Source organism: Impatiens glandulifera, chromosome 2 (assembly GCF_907164915.1).
Source record: "Impatiens glandulifera chromosome 2, dImpGla2.1, whole genome shotgun sequence".
NCBI lineage: Eukaryota > Viridiplantae > Streptophyta > Magnoliopsida > Ericales > Balsaminaceae > Impatiens > Impatiens glandulifera.
In genome coordinates, this window is record NC_061863.1 from 65,633,745 (window position 1) to 65,649,065 (window position 15,321).

Below are 15,321 nucleotides of genomic sequence, written 5' to 3' on the forward strand. Positions count from 1 at the left end.
GATGTGTCAAAAGAAGAGTTGTCACTTTTTATACTCTTTTCTTTTGAGTGTTTTTTATGTTGTATTGTTTTGTTCTTAATATTTTTGAGTAATTTATAATAAATAGTATTATAATTTATATTCATTTTTATTCCATGTTTCTCTATAATTTTAATCTCTTTTCAAAATACCTTTAATTAATATTTTATCATTTTAAAAATAATAAAATCAAATAAACAATATTATTATTTTAAAAAACAAAGAGTTTTTATTTTTCTAACCAAAATGTATTACTTAAAAAAAAAAGATAAAAAAAGATAAAATATCATATACCTTAGTTTGATAGATGTGAGTTATTTAAATAATTTTAAAAAAGTTAAATATTCTTTTTTCTTATTACCTTCAACAATAAATTTTATTTACTAAATTACCTTATACTTTTATTTTAAAATTTGTATTTCTTTTTATTAAATATTATATTTTTTCATTCAATAATTAAACATTTTATAACCACCAACCCAACAAATTTTAATAACTAAATTCTCTATCTAATTGAGAACAATGTATATTCTTTCATAGTCCATTTGTTGAACGTGTATTTCAAGATAGGGTTATCAATCACCTAGCTAAGAGATACTTAATTAGATATTGGTTTCTATTTTTGTTGATTTTTTAATATATATAATTATTTTTTAACTATTTAATTATTTAATTCATCAAAATATCTTTATTTAACTTTTGTAAATTTAATTTTAAATAAAAATATATATTATAATAATTCAACAATTAAAAAAAATTAAATAACATATTTCTTCATTAAACAATATTTTGTTAATTCCAATAAAATCATACAAACACGAGCTTCACATATAAGAGGTAATATATGTTTTGGATTTTTTAGTTCATTTTTTTTAATATTATATGATAAAGAAATAAATTATTTGATTTCAAAAGGTTCAAATTATAATTTTTTATATTTAATCGTTTTTCTCGATAACTTACGAGTTCAGTAACCTATTAAGTAACTTTTATTTTATTTTTTCTCTATGTCATGTTTTTGTGTTGCGCTCAAAATATATTCATCATTTTTAATATACATATACTTTAATATATATATATATATATATATATTTATATTTTATATAAAAATAAAAATAAAATTAATTTAATACTTTTATTAATTTATTAGATATTTGGAAAAAATAACTGACAAAAATTATTTTTATTTAATAATATATAATTATAAAATTAGATCCAATAAATAATAATAATAATAATATTAATATTATGTTGATATTCACATATTGGATGACTTCAATTTTTACTTTAAAAAACTGGAAGTAAAACATGACTGAAAAAGAGAGAAGCGAACACTTTTGGAAACAATAATAGGCCCCAAAAGATATTACTACAAAGGGTAAAGGTATAATTGTAATTCACAAAAATGATTCTGCGCCTTTACTTATTGCATATATTAACCTTAGAAAATATATATTCACTAATATATATATATATATATATATATATATATATATATATATATATATATATATATATATATATATTCAGTTTATAAAAGAAATAAGTCTTAAAAAATGATAATAACCTCAATCAATTTAGACTCAAAAAATATTATAAAACACATACAACTATTTGTATGACTCTAAAAATTGAAGTTATGGTGAGCTTGAAGAAAAAAAAACTAAAAAATATTTAATTGATAGTGAATTAGATTAAAAAAAAATAGCCTAAAATTATGTCATAAATATATATACCATAATAATGAATTGGAAATTGAAATTCTTCTACAGCGCTGGGTGATTAATTATGATATGATCTACAAAGATAAAGAAGCTATATATCATAATAATAATAATAATAATTAAAAGTAATTGTATTCTTTCTCTTTTAGGGAGCTTAATTCACTTCTCTCATACAAATCCTTGGTCTAAACTAATTTAACTCAAAGTACAAACAAGTACTTAATAGAAGAAGGCATAACTAAATAATTAAGGAGGAGCAGCTGGTAGCTAGCTAGCTAGCAAAAGAATTAATCACCAAATTTAAAGGCTCACAACTTTTGTATGCTTTCTTTGTAATATTCCCTTATCAAAGCTTTGTTCTTTCTCTTGTTGATTGTGCCTCCCATAATAAGCAAAGTTAAAGCATTAGGTATGATGGGTTGGGTTGGGCCATTGGATGGACTTTTTGTCACGTTGAAAACAAATAACATTCATAAAACCACTTACAAATAAACAAATATATTTGTTTATGTTGACTCATCTAATTACTTCATTAGCAAGCCAACATAAATTTGCGTTAAATGTACATTTTTTAACTAGAATTTAATATGGAAAAGAGACTTAACACAACATTTCATTGTCATAATAACTCATGATTTACAATTGAATTAGATTGATTTAAAAAAGATTCAAACATAATATTACAACCTCGCTTATTCAATTTATTCGCAGGAGTTACTATAAATAAATGATATGTGTGTACATGTGAAAATTTTCTTTATAATATTGAATGAAGTCACATTATAATTTTTATTTGGTTCTAATATATGACCCCATAAATATAATTTTTATTTTTATTTAAGACATTTTAAGTCACCTTATAATCTTAATTAATAACCGAAACCCAAAAATAAGAATAACTTTAATACACATATTGCATGGTATATATGCATTAACACACAGGATGGTGGTACCCATTATATATATATGATCGATATCATTGATTTTCTTTTTAACATCAAAGTACAACCTTGAAATTAGTAAAAATTCCTACTTGCAAAGAAGATATACGATCCCTTCCATAATCCATTTAGGGTGGATTCATAAAATATGATTATTAATAATGCAATTAAAATCTTCATTACTCAAAGACAATGAGAAAAAAGGATCTTCATTATTCTGTCTATCTTTATCTCATTTATGCATTCCAATACTAATGAAATTTTGTGGGAGGTCTTATATATTATTAATTATGTAATATTCATTTTCTTTTATCAGGTAAATATGTTCCTGATGCCAATGGTATATTTCATTGATACTTTTCTTTACCCATATGTTTGTTTAAGTTATCTATTTGTTGATAATAAATAAAACTAATATCTGGTCAACCAAAAAAACACAAGTGAGTGAAAAAAAAATTGTTAATGTTGTCTTGTATGAGATACATTTCTTGAGCAATATGATGAATGACAGTTAACCATTAGTAAAAATATATTTGAAATGTATACTTTTGTGATGTAAATTGTATGTTTAATTAAAATAAAAACTGTAAATAATAGATATTTTTTCCTTAAACTATGCTTTAATTCGAAAAAAGAAGACATTAAGAGACCCTGTCTCGCCCTAGACACTATCATTTTTCAAGCTTGTTCCATCTCGAAAAAGTAACTACAAAATTTTGTTGCAGATAATTTCAGAATTTTTCCCTAACTAGTTTAGTTTATCAATTTAAATGTTGAAAAAAAAAAATATTCAATTTACTTTTGTTTTTGATAATTTCTGCAATTACATGTCCTTGTTACTATTCCTAATTATTATTACTATTATTTGTTTTTATCATATATCAAATTCCAAATGTCAAATCCGATTCATGCAGATCCTTTCCCAACTAACGAAGAATCCGCAATCCTAAGGTACTAAAGAAACAAGAACACCAACTACTAATTCATGGCTAATATATTTCAGAAATAAAATTTTAAATCATGGGTAGGACATTTACATGTAAAGCCTTATTTAAAGTATATAATGTATGATCTTGATTATTATAGTATCAAATAAATTTGAAATATAATCTTACTAATTTTATAGTTAAATATATATATATATATATATTATTTTCAAAATTTTAATCATTTTTTATTGGTAATATTTTATTATTTAATTTACAATATTACGTTGTAAAATTGTATATCTTATTTTTTAAATAAAAAAATAAAATTAAAAAATTCAATAAAAATATATTACAAATTTAAAAATATTAACAATATATTTAACTATATTAACTTTATAAAGATAGTCAATAATATAATTTAGACTTATTTGATATTATATTTTAAAAAATTGAAAGAATTATTTCAAAATTAAGATAAAGTTAAAAGAAAATTCAATTATCCCATAATATTTTATAGAAATAATTTGAGTATAATCATCCTGGCCAAACAAGCCCTAATTGCACACGGCCTTCCTCTTCCTCTCCCCACCAAACCACGCGCCGACAAGGGCAATCTCCCCGACCACCACCTACGACTGTCGTCATCGCTGCTACTGAGTTCCATTCTTCATCCGACCAACAACAATCAGGGTCTTAGATTTCGGAAAAAATGGAGATTTGTCAAACTGAATGAGGGGTTTATTTGCGTACTCTATCTAAATCAATCTCTTCAAGAAACATGCTGAGAATTGGTATGACTACCCTTTCTCACTTCACCTATCCATTCTCCATCCTCCAAAATCACAGCTCCCCAAGACTGTTCCTTTCCTTCACTCCTTTTAAAACCCTCCAATTTCGACCACTCATTCCCAGGTTTTCTCGGACGAGACACCTCATTGTTGCATCCTCTGATGGTTCGATCTCCAACACCGGCATCGATCCTCGTTATCTTTCATGCTCGCTTCCCGGCAGAAGTCTCAAAATTGCGGTTCTTCTGAGCGGCGGCGTTGATAGCAGTGTGGCCCTTCGCCTCCTCCATGCTGCCGGTCATTCCTGCACTGCGTTCTATCTCAAAATCTGGTTCCAAGTGCGTCGTCATGAACTCTGGTGTAATCAATTTTCAGAATTGAAAACTCTGGATTGGTTCTGAAGTTGGGATTTTTTTCTTTTCTTTTTTTGTAGGAAGACTTTGAGAATTTTTGGTCTGAGTGCCCATGGGAAGATGATTTAAAATATGCAAAAGCTGTCTGCAGTCAGGTTAAGTTTCATTTTCTTAGGTTATGTCTTTCTATAGTATCTCATTTTCTAAACCCCTGAGGTTTCAAATGAGTTTTTGTGCTCGCCTACTCCAGGGATTAGACCTTATTTTGTACTAAATTTGAAAAATTGATCTGTCAGGTTGATGTTCCACTAGAAGTTGTGCATTTAACAGATGAATATTGGAAAAACGTGGTATGTGATTGTTGTTGTTGTTTGTTCTTGTTAAGGAATGAGAGATTTATGATATTTGTTGTATTATAGGTTTCATACATTATTGAGGAATATCGTTGTGGTCGAACTCCTAACCCGGATGTTCTCTGCAACACTAGAATAAAGTTTGGTATACAACAAGAACAACCTTTGCTTATACCAAATCTACTTCCGTCTTTCTGCCTGTCTTGAATGTTGACAGTGAGCTATTATTGTCTTTTTGTTCTTCCAGGTGCATTCATGGATGCCATTAGTTCCATGAAATTCGATTATATTGCTTCGGGACACTATGCAAATGTTGTTCATTCATTTGAAGAGGAAAAGAAACCATCTATTTTGGAACTATCAAATGACATGGTATATATGTCAACAGAGAAATGAATTTGTATGTAACTGTATTTATGTCTTGGTCAAACCATCTCACATATTTTTGTTGTGTTTTGGCTTCTATTTGCTTCAGGTGAAGGACCAAACCTACTTCCTCTCCCATCTATCGCAGGCTCAACTCCGACGACTTATTTTCCCTCTTGGTTGTATTGCCAAGGTGAAATATCAATTTCATTTTTGCTCAATATCAACAATTGTGTAAATTCTATTTTTCTGTTTTAATCTGGTTCACCAAAATTACTATCAGGATGAAGTTCGTTCGCTTGCTGCAAATTTCGATTTGCCCAACAAGAATCGGAAGGATTCACAGGGAATATGCTTCCTAGGGAAGGTATATTTATTTTTCGTATATGAGTTGTATCGTCATGATCCTCTTTTGATCAGTTTATGTATGGCCTTTCTATAAACAGATAAAATTTAGTGAATTTGTTGCAAGGCAAATTGGAGAAGAAGAAGGTATCATATTGGAAGCTGAAACGGGTGATTTTTTGGGAAAACATCGTGGCTTTTGGTTCTACACTATCGGTCAGCGACAAGGTCTACGATTACCTGGCGGGCCCTGGTACATATATATCGATATATAGAAAGTGATTTCTTGAAAGAAAAGTGAAATTTCGAATTATTATGGTAAATTCTGTTTTTCAACTTTTTGTAGGTACGTAGTTGAGAAAGATATTCCAAATAACGTAGTCTTTGTCTCTAGAAATTACTTCTCTTTGGACAAAAGAAGAAGATTGTTTCGTGTCGGATCTCTCAAATGGATAGACGATAACCGCCCTCCTAGCCAGACCAATGAACTCCAGTGCAAAGTACAGTTCTTCGAATCTTACTTGAGTTTTCTTTTGGGGGACTTGTCAAATAATGAAATACCCTTTTTCAGGTACGACATGGCCCTGGTTCTTACCAATGTAATTTGACGATGGAATGTGATGAAGATGGTGGGGAAGTTGGGGTTGTGGAAATCTTCGAAGATGACCAAGGCCTTGCAGCTGGTCAATTTGCGGCCTTCTATAAAGAAAGGAAATGCATTGGTTCTGGTGTGATATTGGAATCTTGGGACGATCAAGGGTTTCCTGTCTGTCCTAAAGCTCTTGAAATTGCGACAATTGGAGGACGAGATATATCCAAGCTTGGAAAGCCTGTTAAGATCAAAGTGCAGCCTGAAGTAGTAGCAGACACATTTGTTGCCTCTAGGGAATAAATCATGGTTTTCAGAAGAAGAAAAAAACATCTGTTTCCCGAGTTCCTCATTCGTCGTGGAACAAGTTGCAAGAGCTCTGTCAAATCGATGCAAGTTTTGGTTATTTAACGAAAACTTTCATTGCGCTTTGCAACGCCCAAACAAGATTAGGTGAAGTAGAAATCATACTTTTTGGTGCATTTTGTATACCCTTCTATTGATTCCTTTATTTATGTAATATAAATGAATCAAATGTAATAGCTATACATTTGAATGTATCATTATTTCACTAATTTTTCTAACCGGGCATGGATGTTTATAACTTAGTTAAAAGATTAATACATTTAGGCCTTACCTTAATGAGCAGTTAAAATCTTGATAAAAAATTATGTAAGTTTTTTAATTAATTAATTTTTTTTTATCATTTTAAATTTATTATCTAAACATTTTATGATTTTATAAATTATTTTGATTATAACTATAAATTTAAAAATAAGTTATTATTTATTTAAATAAATGAATTTATATAATTAATTTTATAGTTATTATTTTTTTTAATAATTATTTTTTTAATATTATTTTTTAAATTAATTGTATACTTAATTATATATATAAATAAGAATAATATTCTTTTAAAATAAATGTTTACTACTTAAAATAAACTCTCCATTTGAAGAATTTTGAATTAGCCAATAATTTAAGGTAAACTCTATAATTATCTTAAAATAAAATTGAGATGATCATCAAGTCAAATGTAAGAAAAAAAGTTATATTTCAAATAAAACATATTTAAATTTATTAAAGATCAATATAAATAAAATAAAGTTTATGATGATTATAAAAATCTTGTAATATTAGTTTAAGGAAGTTTGCTTAATTTTAGAGTAGATGTGATGAATAGAATTATAATTTGAATTTTATTAAAGAAAGAAAAAAAAGGAGTGAATAATATTTGATTTGGAATTGAAATTATTATTCTATATGGAAACAACATATTTAAGAAATTTATTTGATATTTTTATTATTATTCACCAAGACTAATATAGACATACTATAAAATCAATAAAATTCTTTTCACAGATTATTACAATTTAAAATATATATAATTAAATTAAATTATAATTTAGAGATAAAAAAATAGAATTATTTATTTCTTTTTTGGTCAATCATAAATAAAATAAGACATTTCAAAGGGAAATAATAAAAAATGGAAAAAAAAGAAGAGAGCGTAATAGTCCACACTGTATTTCCCGCCAAATTTCATTCTTATTCACGTGATTATCACGTGAATTCCCCAACCCTAAATTTTCTGCCCGTTGGGGATGCCATATATATATAATATATTTCTCTCTCTTTCTTTCTCTCTCTATTTCTTGTTTTATTTCTTTTTTTCTTTATTTCTTACACAACCAAAGCTTCATCATCGCCTTTGTTAATGTGTCTGTAATAGAATCGGCTGGTCGGACTTCATCATCAGTTCGTTCTTATTTATTTCTCCAGTCAAAACCCTTAAATTTGGAATCGATGAGATTTTGAAGGCTTGGCCATTCTGATTGAGATTTCTTTCCCTTTGAGTACTTTAATTTATTTATCTTCATTCTCTTCAAATACTTTGTAATGGCTGAGACGACGCCAAAGAAATCAGTCAATTTACTCCCCAAATCTAACAATTCCCCTAATCTCAAACCAAAATCCTCTCCTTTAGCCAAAATCCCTGCATTTCCTCAAACACCCAACACCCAAACGCCCACCCGCCGCTCTTCTCGCCTCATCTCACTGTCCCCTCTACAAAACTCAGCAACTAAAGAATCTCGTCCGCTTCCTTCTCGCCGTGGTTCCTCCCGTACATCTCTTGATTTCGGTTCTAACAGTATTCCCAGAAAACCAGTAGATTCAGAGTCATTGCCGCCTCCTTCTCTACTTGATTCTTCCATTGATTTCAGTTCTGTCAGTACCCCCCAAAAACCAATTGATCAAACCCCAACGAAAAATGCAAGAGAGTCTAAGAGGAAAGTGCGAGCTTGTGATGTTCTATCACCAGTCTCTCCCGAGAGATCGGATGTTAAGAAGAGGAAGGTGGGTGTTGGGGAACAACTTTCTGCAAGGCAAGTCAAGGCGACTAGGAATGTGAAATCTGAGAAGAAGAAGAAGGTTGAGAAGAAATTGAAGAAGAAGGTGTTTTATAGGAAAGTGATGTATGATGGAGGTACATTTTCTATTGGGGACGATGTATATGTGAAGAGGAAAGAAGCATCGATCTTAGATGAGGAAGATCTGGAGATTGAGGAATGTAAAGTGTGTTTCCAAGCGGGGGAGGGTGTGATGATAGAATGTGACGATTGCCTTGGAGGGTTTCACTTAAAATGCTTGAAACCTCCACTTAAGGAAGTTCCGGAAGGGGATTGGATCTGTACATTCTGTGATGGGAAGAAATCAGGGAAAGAGGTTCAATGGCCTGAACCACCTCCTGGGAAGAAAAGGTCAAGAACTGCAAGGGAGAAGCTTCTATCTAGTGACTTATGGGCAGCCCGGATTGAAAGGTACGATTTGCTTTGACATTATGATATGTGATTTATTCTTGGTTCATATTGAATTGACTCTTAGCGAGGTCTGGCAGTTTGTGGAAAGAAGTAGATGGCACATACTGGTTTCGTGGACGATGGTACATAATTCCTGAAGAAACAGCGGCAGGAAGACAGCCACACAACCTAAAAAGGGAGCTTTATAGGACAAATGATTTTGTAGATGTTGAGGTAATCTTCTATCTCCTATCTTGTCTGATTCTTGTCACTCTTTTTCAGGATTGTCATTGTATTCTTTCTGCAAGCATGTTTTCTCACTGTATTCTTTCTGAAATCTTTGGTGTTGAAGATTCTGTAGTTTTGGTTCTTTGGTGTATCTGTATGTGGATTTGGATCTGGGACGAACTAAGTCCATCACCATGTTTCCAAAAGGGGTGTTATCTGTATCCACATCTGGATTAGAAATTTGGCTGAAAGATTGTCATCTTATTAATGGGTCATCTAGAACTAAGTCAATCTAGAATTTAGTGAAGAAACTATTTTCTGCATTTTAACGGGTCATCTTATTTTCTTGATTGTGATTCTATTCCATCTGTTATTTTGTTTGCCAGTGTCTAGTAATCCCCAAAATGAGTGCTTACATTGAAGAGTCCCACCTTATTCCAATCTCTTAGTTTCTGTTCTGTTTTTTTTCTTTTCTAGATGGAATGTGTCATCAGACATTGTGATGTCATGATTCCAAGAGAATTTGCTAAAGCAGACAATGAAGGGGATGATGTTTTCCTGTGTGAGTATGAATATGACATACAATGGCACAATTTCAAGCGTCTGGCAGAGATTGATAATGTTGAAGAGGTAACACTTGATCCTAACAGTAGTAAGCATCGCTTCTATGTTTATGGAATTCACAGGTTTTCTAATCCATTTTTAGGATGCTGAGGAAACTGTAAAAGATGAAGATTGGGTTCCTTCCAAAGCTGTTGAGTCTGACACAGATGACGATGTGGACTACGAAGATGAAAACAGGAACGGTTTCTTCTCTCCATCAACTTCTAGTCAGAAAGTGGCTGCGGTATGAAGATATTGTTGTTAGAACTATTGCATATATTTGAATTGACAAAATATAATAAAAAATTGTTGTTTAAAATATATATAGAATTCAAAGAAAGGAAGAATCTTTGGACTTCAAAAGATAGGAATGAAGAAAATTCCTGAACATTTGAGATGTCACAAGCAAACAGAACTAGAAAAAGCGAAAGCTACACTTCTCTTAGCAACTTTGCCCAAGTGTCCGCCTTGCAGGACCAAGTAAGTACTATATAAATGTATTTCAGTTTTTCATCTTCTTCTAACAAAAGGTTTTACAATGAGATGTGAATTCTTGAAGGGAAATGGACGAGATAACTTCATTTGTAAAAGGTGCCATCTGCAATGATCAATGCCTTGGACGTTGTCTGTACATTCATGGCGTACCTGGAACTGGCAAGGCATGTAGTTTTGTCTTTGTACGTGCCAATGATGAAAGACTTACCTGTTAATATTTTTTCTTTTCCACCAAACTGCAGACAATGAGTGTACTCTCTGTGATGAGAAGTTTAAAAACAGAAGTAGATGCAGGTAAAATCAAACCGTACTGTTTTGTTGAAGTCAATGGTCTGAAATTAGCATCAGCGGAGACAATATATAAGGTAATGATTTTCTTCTTTTTTGTTTTTGTTTCAATTTGGCACTAATAGCTTCTTGTTGTTAATTCTTGGTCAGGTTATTTATGAGGCATTAACTGGACACAGGGTTAATTGGAAGAAAGCCCTCCAATGTCTAACTGAGCAATTTTCCAACGGAAGTAACACCAAGAAAAGGGATGACCATCGACCCTGTGTTTTACTTATTGATGAGCTTGATCTGCTTGTGACAAGAAATCAATCGGTAAATTAAGCCAAACTCAGTTATTGAAAACCAAATTTATTAATATTTTTATAGGCTTACAATAAAATATGCTTTCTTGTCCAGGTTATGTACAACATTCTTGATTGGCCTACTAAGCCAAACTCAAAATTGGTTATAATAGGTGAGATCTCATTTGTCTCTCAGGTGAATTCAATATCTTGGGATATATGTGGCATAAATGTTTTGTTGTTCATATTTGGATTCAGGAATCGCAAACACTATGGATCTTCCTGAAAAGTTGCTTCCTCGCATTTCAAGTCGAATGGGTTTACAAAGACTTTGCTTTGGTCCCTATAACCATCAGCAACTACAAGAAATCATATCAGAGCGACTTAAAGGAATTGATGTATTTGAGAAACAAGCAATTGAGTTTGCTTCCAGAAAGGTGTCTTGTTAGTTTTTTTTTTTTTTTTATATATTTGTGTTTTTCTGCTGTTTTCTTGATTGTTTTGCCACATGCAATTTTTTGTTGAAGTTAGTTGATAATATTTCCTTCTGGTCTAATAATCTTCACTTTCTACAATCCTATCAAACATCAGGTTGCAGCCATTTCAGGAGATGCCCGGCGTGCACTAGAGATATGCAGACGTGCAGCAGAACTTACTGATTATCGTGTTAAAAAATCAAATACGCTTCCTAATGATGATGCCTCTACAGGTAGAGAAATCAATAATGGTTCTTTTTGTTTGGAAATATAGTTGTTGTCATGTTTAAGAAATTAAAACTATGATATCAATTTGCTTCATGCTATTGTGCTGCTACTTATTAGTCTGCCTTCTTTTATGTGACAAAGTCTTTTTGAATTAAATATGATATCAATTCAAAACCAAACCTTCATCTACTTCATTTATACCTGATGCTTTCGGTTTGCAGGAAAAGTTCTTGTTGGTATGGGAGATGTTAATGCAGCAATACAGGAGATGTTCCAGGCGCCTCACATTCAAGTGAGTTGCAACTGCAGAGACAAAAACATTTTCTTTTAAGGCAACACATTTTCCCTTTTACACCTTTGCTGACTATTGTATATTGTTTCTTTTTACAGGTAATGAGAAGTTGTTCCAGACTGAGTAAGATCTTTTTGGTTGCTATTGTACATGAGCTTTATAAAACAGGAATGGGGGAAACCAACTTTGAAAAGGTCAAGAATGCTATCTTATTTAAAGTATTTGTAACATGCAAACTAGTGGCTTTGTCACATGTCTCATCTTTACCTATCTTCATGTTTATCAATGGAAGAATTATCATTTGAATAAAATTGCTTTGCTGAAGTGGGTAGATTTTATTATTTGATCGTCAAATAGTTAACTTTGAGATAACACGGTATAAGGGGAAGCACTATACACATATCTGAATTGTTTTTTTTTGGGAAAACACATATCTGAATTGTTGGAGTACATTGATTTGGAAAAATAAGAGCTAGTGTGCAGTTTTGGGCTTGTCTTTCTTTAATGTTTTACTTCTATTATGTAAATCTTAATTGATGTTTCTCACAGAATTTCTCTCTACATGCAGTTGGCAAAGACTGTTTCAGAGATTTGTGCCAGTAACAGAGAAGACTTCCCTGGATGGGATACACTTCTTAGAATTGGGTAAGGATATTTCCTCTTTCAATTAATGGTTATTTTCACATATATATTTTTTGTAATCCTTCAATTTGATATCTTGGTATTGCATCCACCATTTAAATATGCTTGTACAAGCTTTGGCCTGCTACAGTTTGCAATGCTCCTCCTTTCAAACAAATTGAGACTAGGCTTCATTTGGAAACACTATTTGTTTTTGGGTCTAGATCTGAATGAGAAACCAACAATAAACTTCTGAATGTAAATTTAAGTTTCCAAATATGATCCCATTTGGATATTCAGATGGGAATGAAGCCTATATCATCCATTCTTATGTGGTTTGCAGCCTTCTCACTTTTGATTATCATTTATTAAATTTGGGGAATAATCATTGTTATGCTATATGAAATATAGGGTGCTTGAGCGCATAGTTTATATTTGAGGTCCTGAAAGAGCCTTGTTTGTTTTTCACTATTTCCTATGCAGTTGTAAGCTTGGAGAATGCAGAATTATTTTATGTGAAGCAGGCGTTAAACACAGATTGCAGAAACTGCAACTGAATTTTCCAAGGTCAGCTTCTTTCTGAGCCCTTTGAATCTAGTATAGGGTTGTTGCATAGTGTGAATCACAGATATAGAAGACTTGAGTACTAAATAGAAGGATCATTGGACTAAAAGAAATCATTATAATCTACAAATATGAGAATTCTTCTCAATTCTACAACTCAAAATAGAAGCACGAATGTAACCTCCTCCTCCTCCAGGATGTGCTATGTTCACACCGTCTCATCTGTCTTTTTTGGTTAGTAAAAACAGAGAGAAACAAGAAAAATGGCATCTGATAGGTTTAGTTATGAGAAAATTGTTTCAATGTTTTGATTGTTTTCATATTGTTGTTGCAGTGATGATGTTGCTTTTGCATTAAAGGACAGTAGTGAGCTACCTTGGCTGACCAAGTATTTGTGACTAAGCAATATCAGGGTAACAATCTTGCATTTCTAACATCCTTTATGTGAATACTTTTCTAAGATTTCTTTGTTTTTTCACCTAAAATAACGACTGTTATTCTTTTGAATTGAAATAAATTGTTATAATGTTTCAATAATAAACTATTCTTCTAACTCGTTCCTTGTGTAACTTTATTTTTCAGATGAGGATGTTGTATGATCGTGAAAAGTTGCAAGTACAAGTCTGTGTTTGAAGTTGCAACATGTTATTTCTGTAACTTGAAATATTTAACTATAGAGACAAATTTATTGTCATTTCTGTTCGTATCACAAAACAGTTATAATAGAAGTTAGGCAAAATTATCTGATATCTATTGGTTATTTAGATATTTTGACTGTATTTGAAGGATTTGTGGATCATGTTATTAAATATTTATTTAATGACATTCAATTCTCTCATTTTTTGGAAATGGATCCTTTTTTTTGTTCAAATTTGTGTAAAAATTGTTCCCCTTCATTTTAGATCCTTTTTTTGAAGGACCCTTTTCGTTCTTTTTGTAATAATAAGCCTGTGCTCTGTGGATGTCCTTGGGCTGCACGATAATTAGGATAATTCATGTTTATAATCTAGCATGCCTTGGATGTTTGGCTGGAGTTGATGATGACTACTCTTCTGCATAACCGATGGGAGCTTTCTTTATGTGGATCCCCTGTCATTTTTTAATCTTATGTATCTGTTGATAAACAAATGTTTTGTGTTCCTTTATCCTAGTACTATGTCCAAAGAGTTCAAGTCGATGGCAACCACCTGGTTTGGGCTCCTTCAAGATCATTGAGGGGCTGTCATCCAAACTTTAATTCTGTTAAGACAAATATTTCACCAATTGGCTATCTGTTTTTGTTTTTGAATTGGATTGCAAGCTCATAGTGGATTGTTTCGTAGCACAATTTATCACTTCATTTTAAGGATGAAGTTACTTATTTTAATTGAGTTTATTTGATAATTGTCAGTTAAAATTATTTAGATTCCACAAATTAAGTTATAGAAAATTTAGCTAAAAAGTATGATGTAATTAAATACGACTTAACTGCCCTTTACACCCTAAAAATCAATTAAATTAAGTTATTACATGGATGGATAGTAACTTTCTTGACATTAATGTCAATTTTATATTTGATCAAACTATATATATATATATATACCATGCCCAGTCCACGCGCGGATATATTTGATCAAATTATATATATCCATCGGGAAATTTGATGAAATAAAGGGTTATTACCATATATATATATATATATAGTATGCCTTTACTAATTTTTTCATTTTTAACCCTTGGCAAAATGTCATTTTTACCCTTTATTTAAAAAAAAAATTGATTTTTTTTTTTTCCCTTTCCTACCATCATCTTCTTCTTCTCCTCTCCCCCGACGACGAAGCTGAAAGAACCAACGAAGCAACTCAGAACGAAGCCACCATCATCTTCTTCTTCTTCTCCTCTCCCCCAACGACTATCCGGCCCCCGACGACGGAAAAAAGCAGAACGAACGAAGGTTGAGGTTGAAGGTGAGTTTTCTCCGAAGCAACGAACGAACGAAGGTTGAAAATGCATATGTCGAAGGCTGTTGCAGGCTGTCGTAGACGAATGCTCATCT

The 15,321-nt window shown here is 31.2% G+C and overlaps 2 protein-coding genes and 1 non-coding gene across 3 annotated transcripts; all 3 read left to right on the forward strand.

The window, feature by feature from the left end:
• Positions 1 to 4,160: 4,160 nt before the first annotated feature.
• Positions 4,161 to 6,990, forward strand: LOC124926567 (tRNA-specific 2-thiouridylase MnmA). Its single transcript, XM_047466818.1, has 10 exons — positions 4,161 to 4,738; positions 4,834 to 4,908; positions 5,050 to 5,103; positions 5,173 to 5,251; positions 5,354 to 5,478; positions 5,582 to 5,665; positions 5,756 to 5,839; positions 5,919 to 6,070; positions 6,164 to 6,317; positions 6,389 to 6,990. The coding sequence occupies exons 1-10, from the start codon at positions 4,391 to 4,393 to the stop codon at positions 6,707 to 6,709; spliced, it is 1,476 nt and encodes a 491-aa protein (XP_047322774.1). The 5' UTR covers positions 4,161 to 4,390; the 3' UTR covers positions 6,710 to 6,990.
• A 1,086-nt stretch (positions 6,991 to 8,076) lies between these two features.
• LOC124928132 (origin of replication complex subunit 1B-like) lies at positions 8,077 to 14,118 on the forward strand. The gene is made up of 17 exons (XM_047468661.1): positions 8,077 to 9,228; positions 9,306 to 9,441; positions 9,913 to 10,065; positions 10,142 to 10,282; positions 10,367 to 10,518; positions 10,598 to 10,697; positions 10,776 to 10,898; positions 10,972 to 11,136; positions 11,221 to 11,278; positions 11,364 to 11,542; positions 11,697 to 11,814; positions 12,031 to 12,101; positions 12,200 to 12,295; positions 12,670 to 12,746; positions 13,206 to 13,289; positions 13,621 to 13,699; positions 13,869 to 14,118. The coding sequence occupies exons 1-16, from the start codon at positions 8,306 to 8,308 to the stop codon at positions 13,682 to 13,684; spliced, it is 2,640 nt and encodes an 879-aa protein (XP_047324617.1). The 5' UTR covers positions 8,077 to 8,305; the 3' UTR covers positions 13,685 to 13,699; positions 13,869 to 14,118.
• Positions 9,973 to 10,050, forward strand: LOC124928262. Its single transcript, XR_007098481.1, has one exon. It is a non-coding gene; the product is annotated as a small nucleolar RNA snoR28 (small nucleolar RNA).
• Positions 14,119 to 15,321: the final 1,203 nt, after the last annotated feature.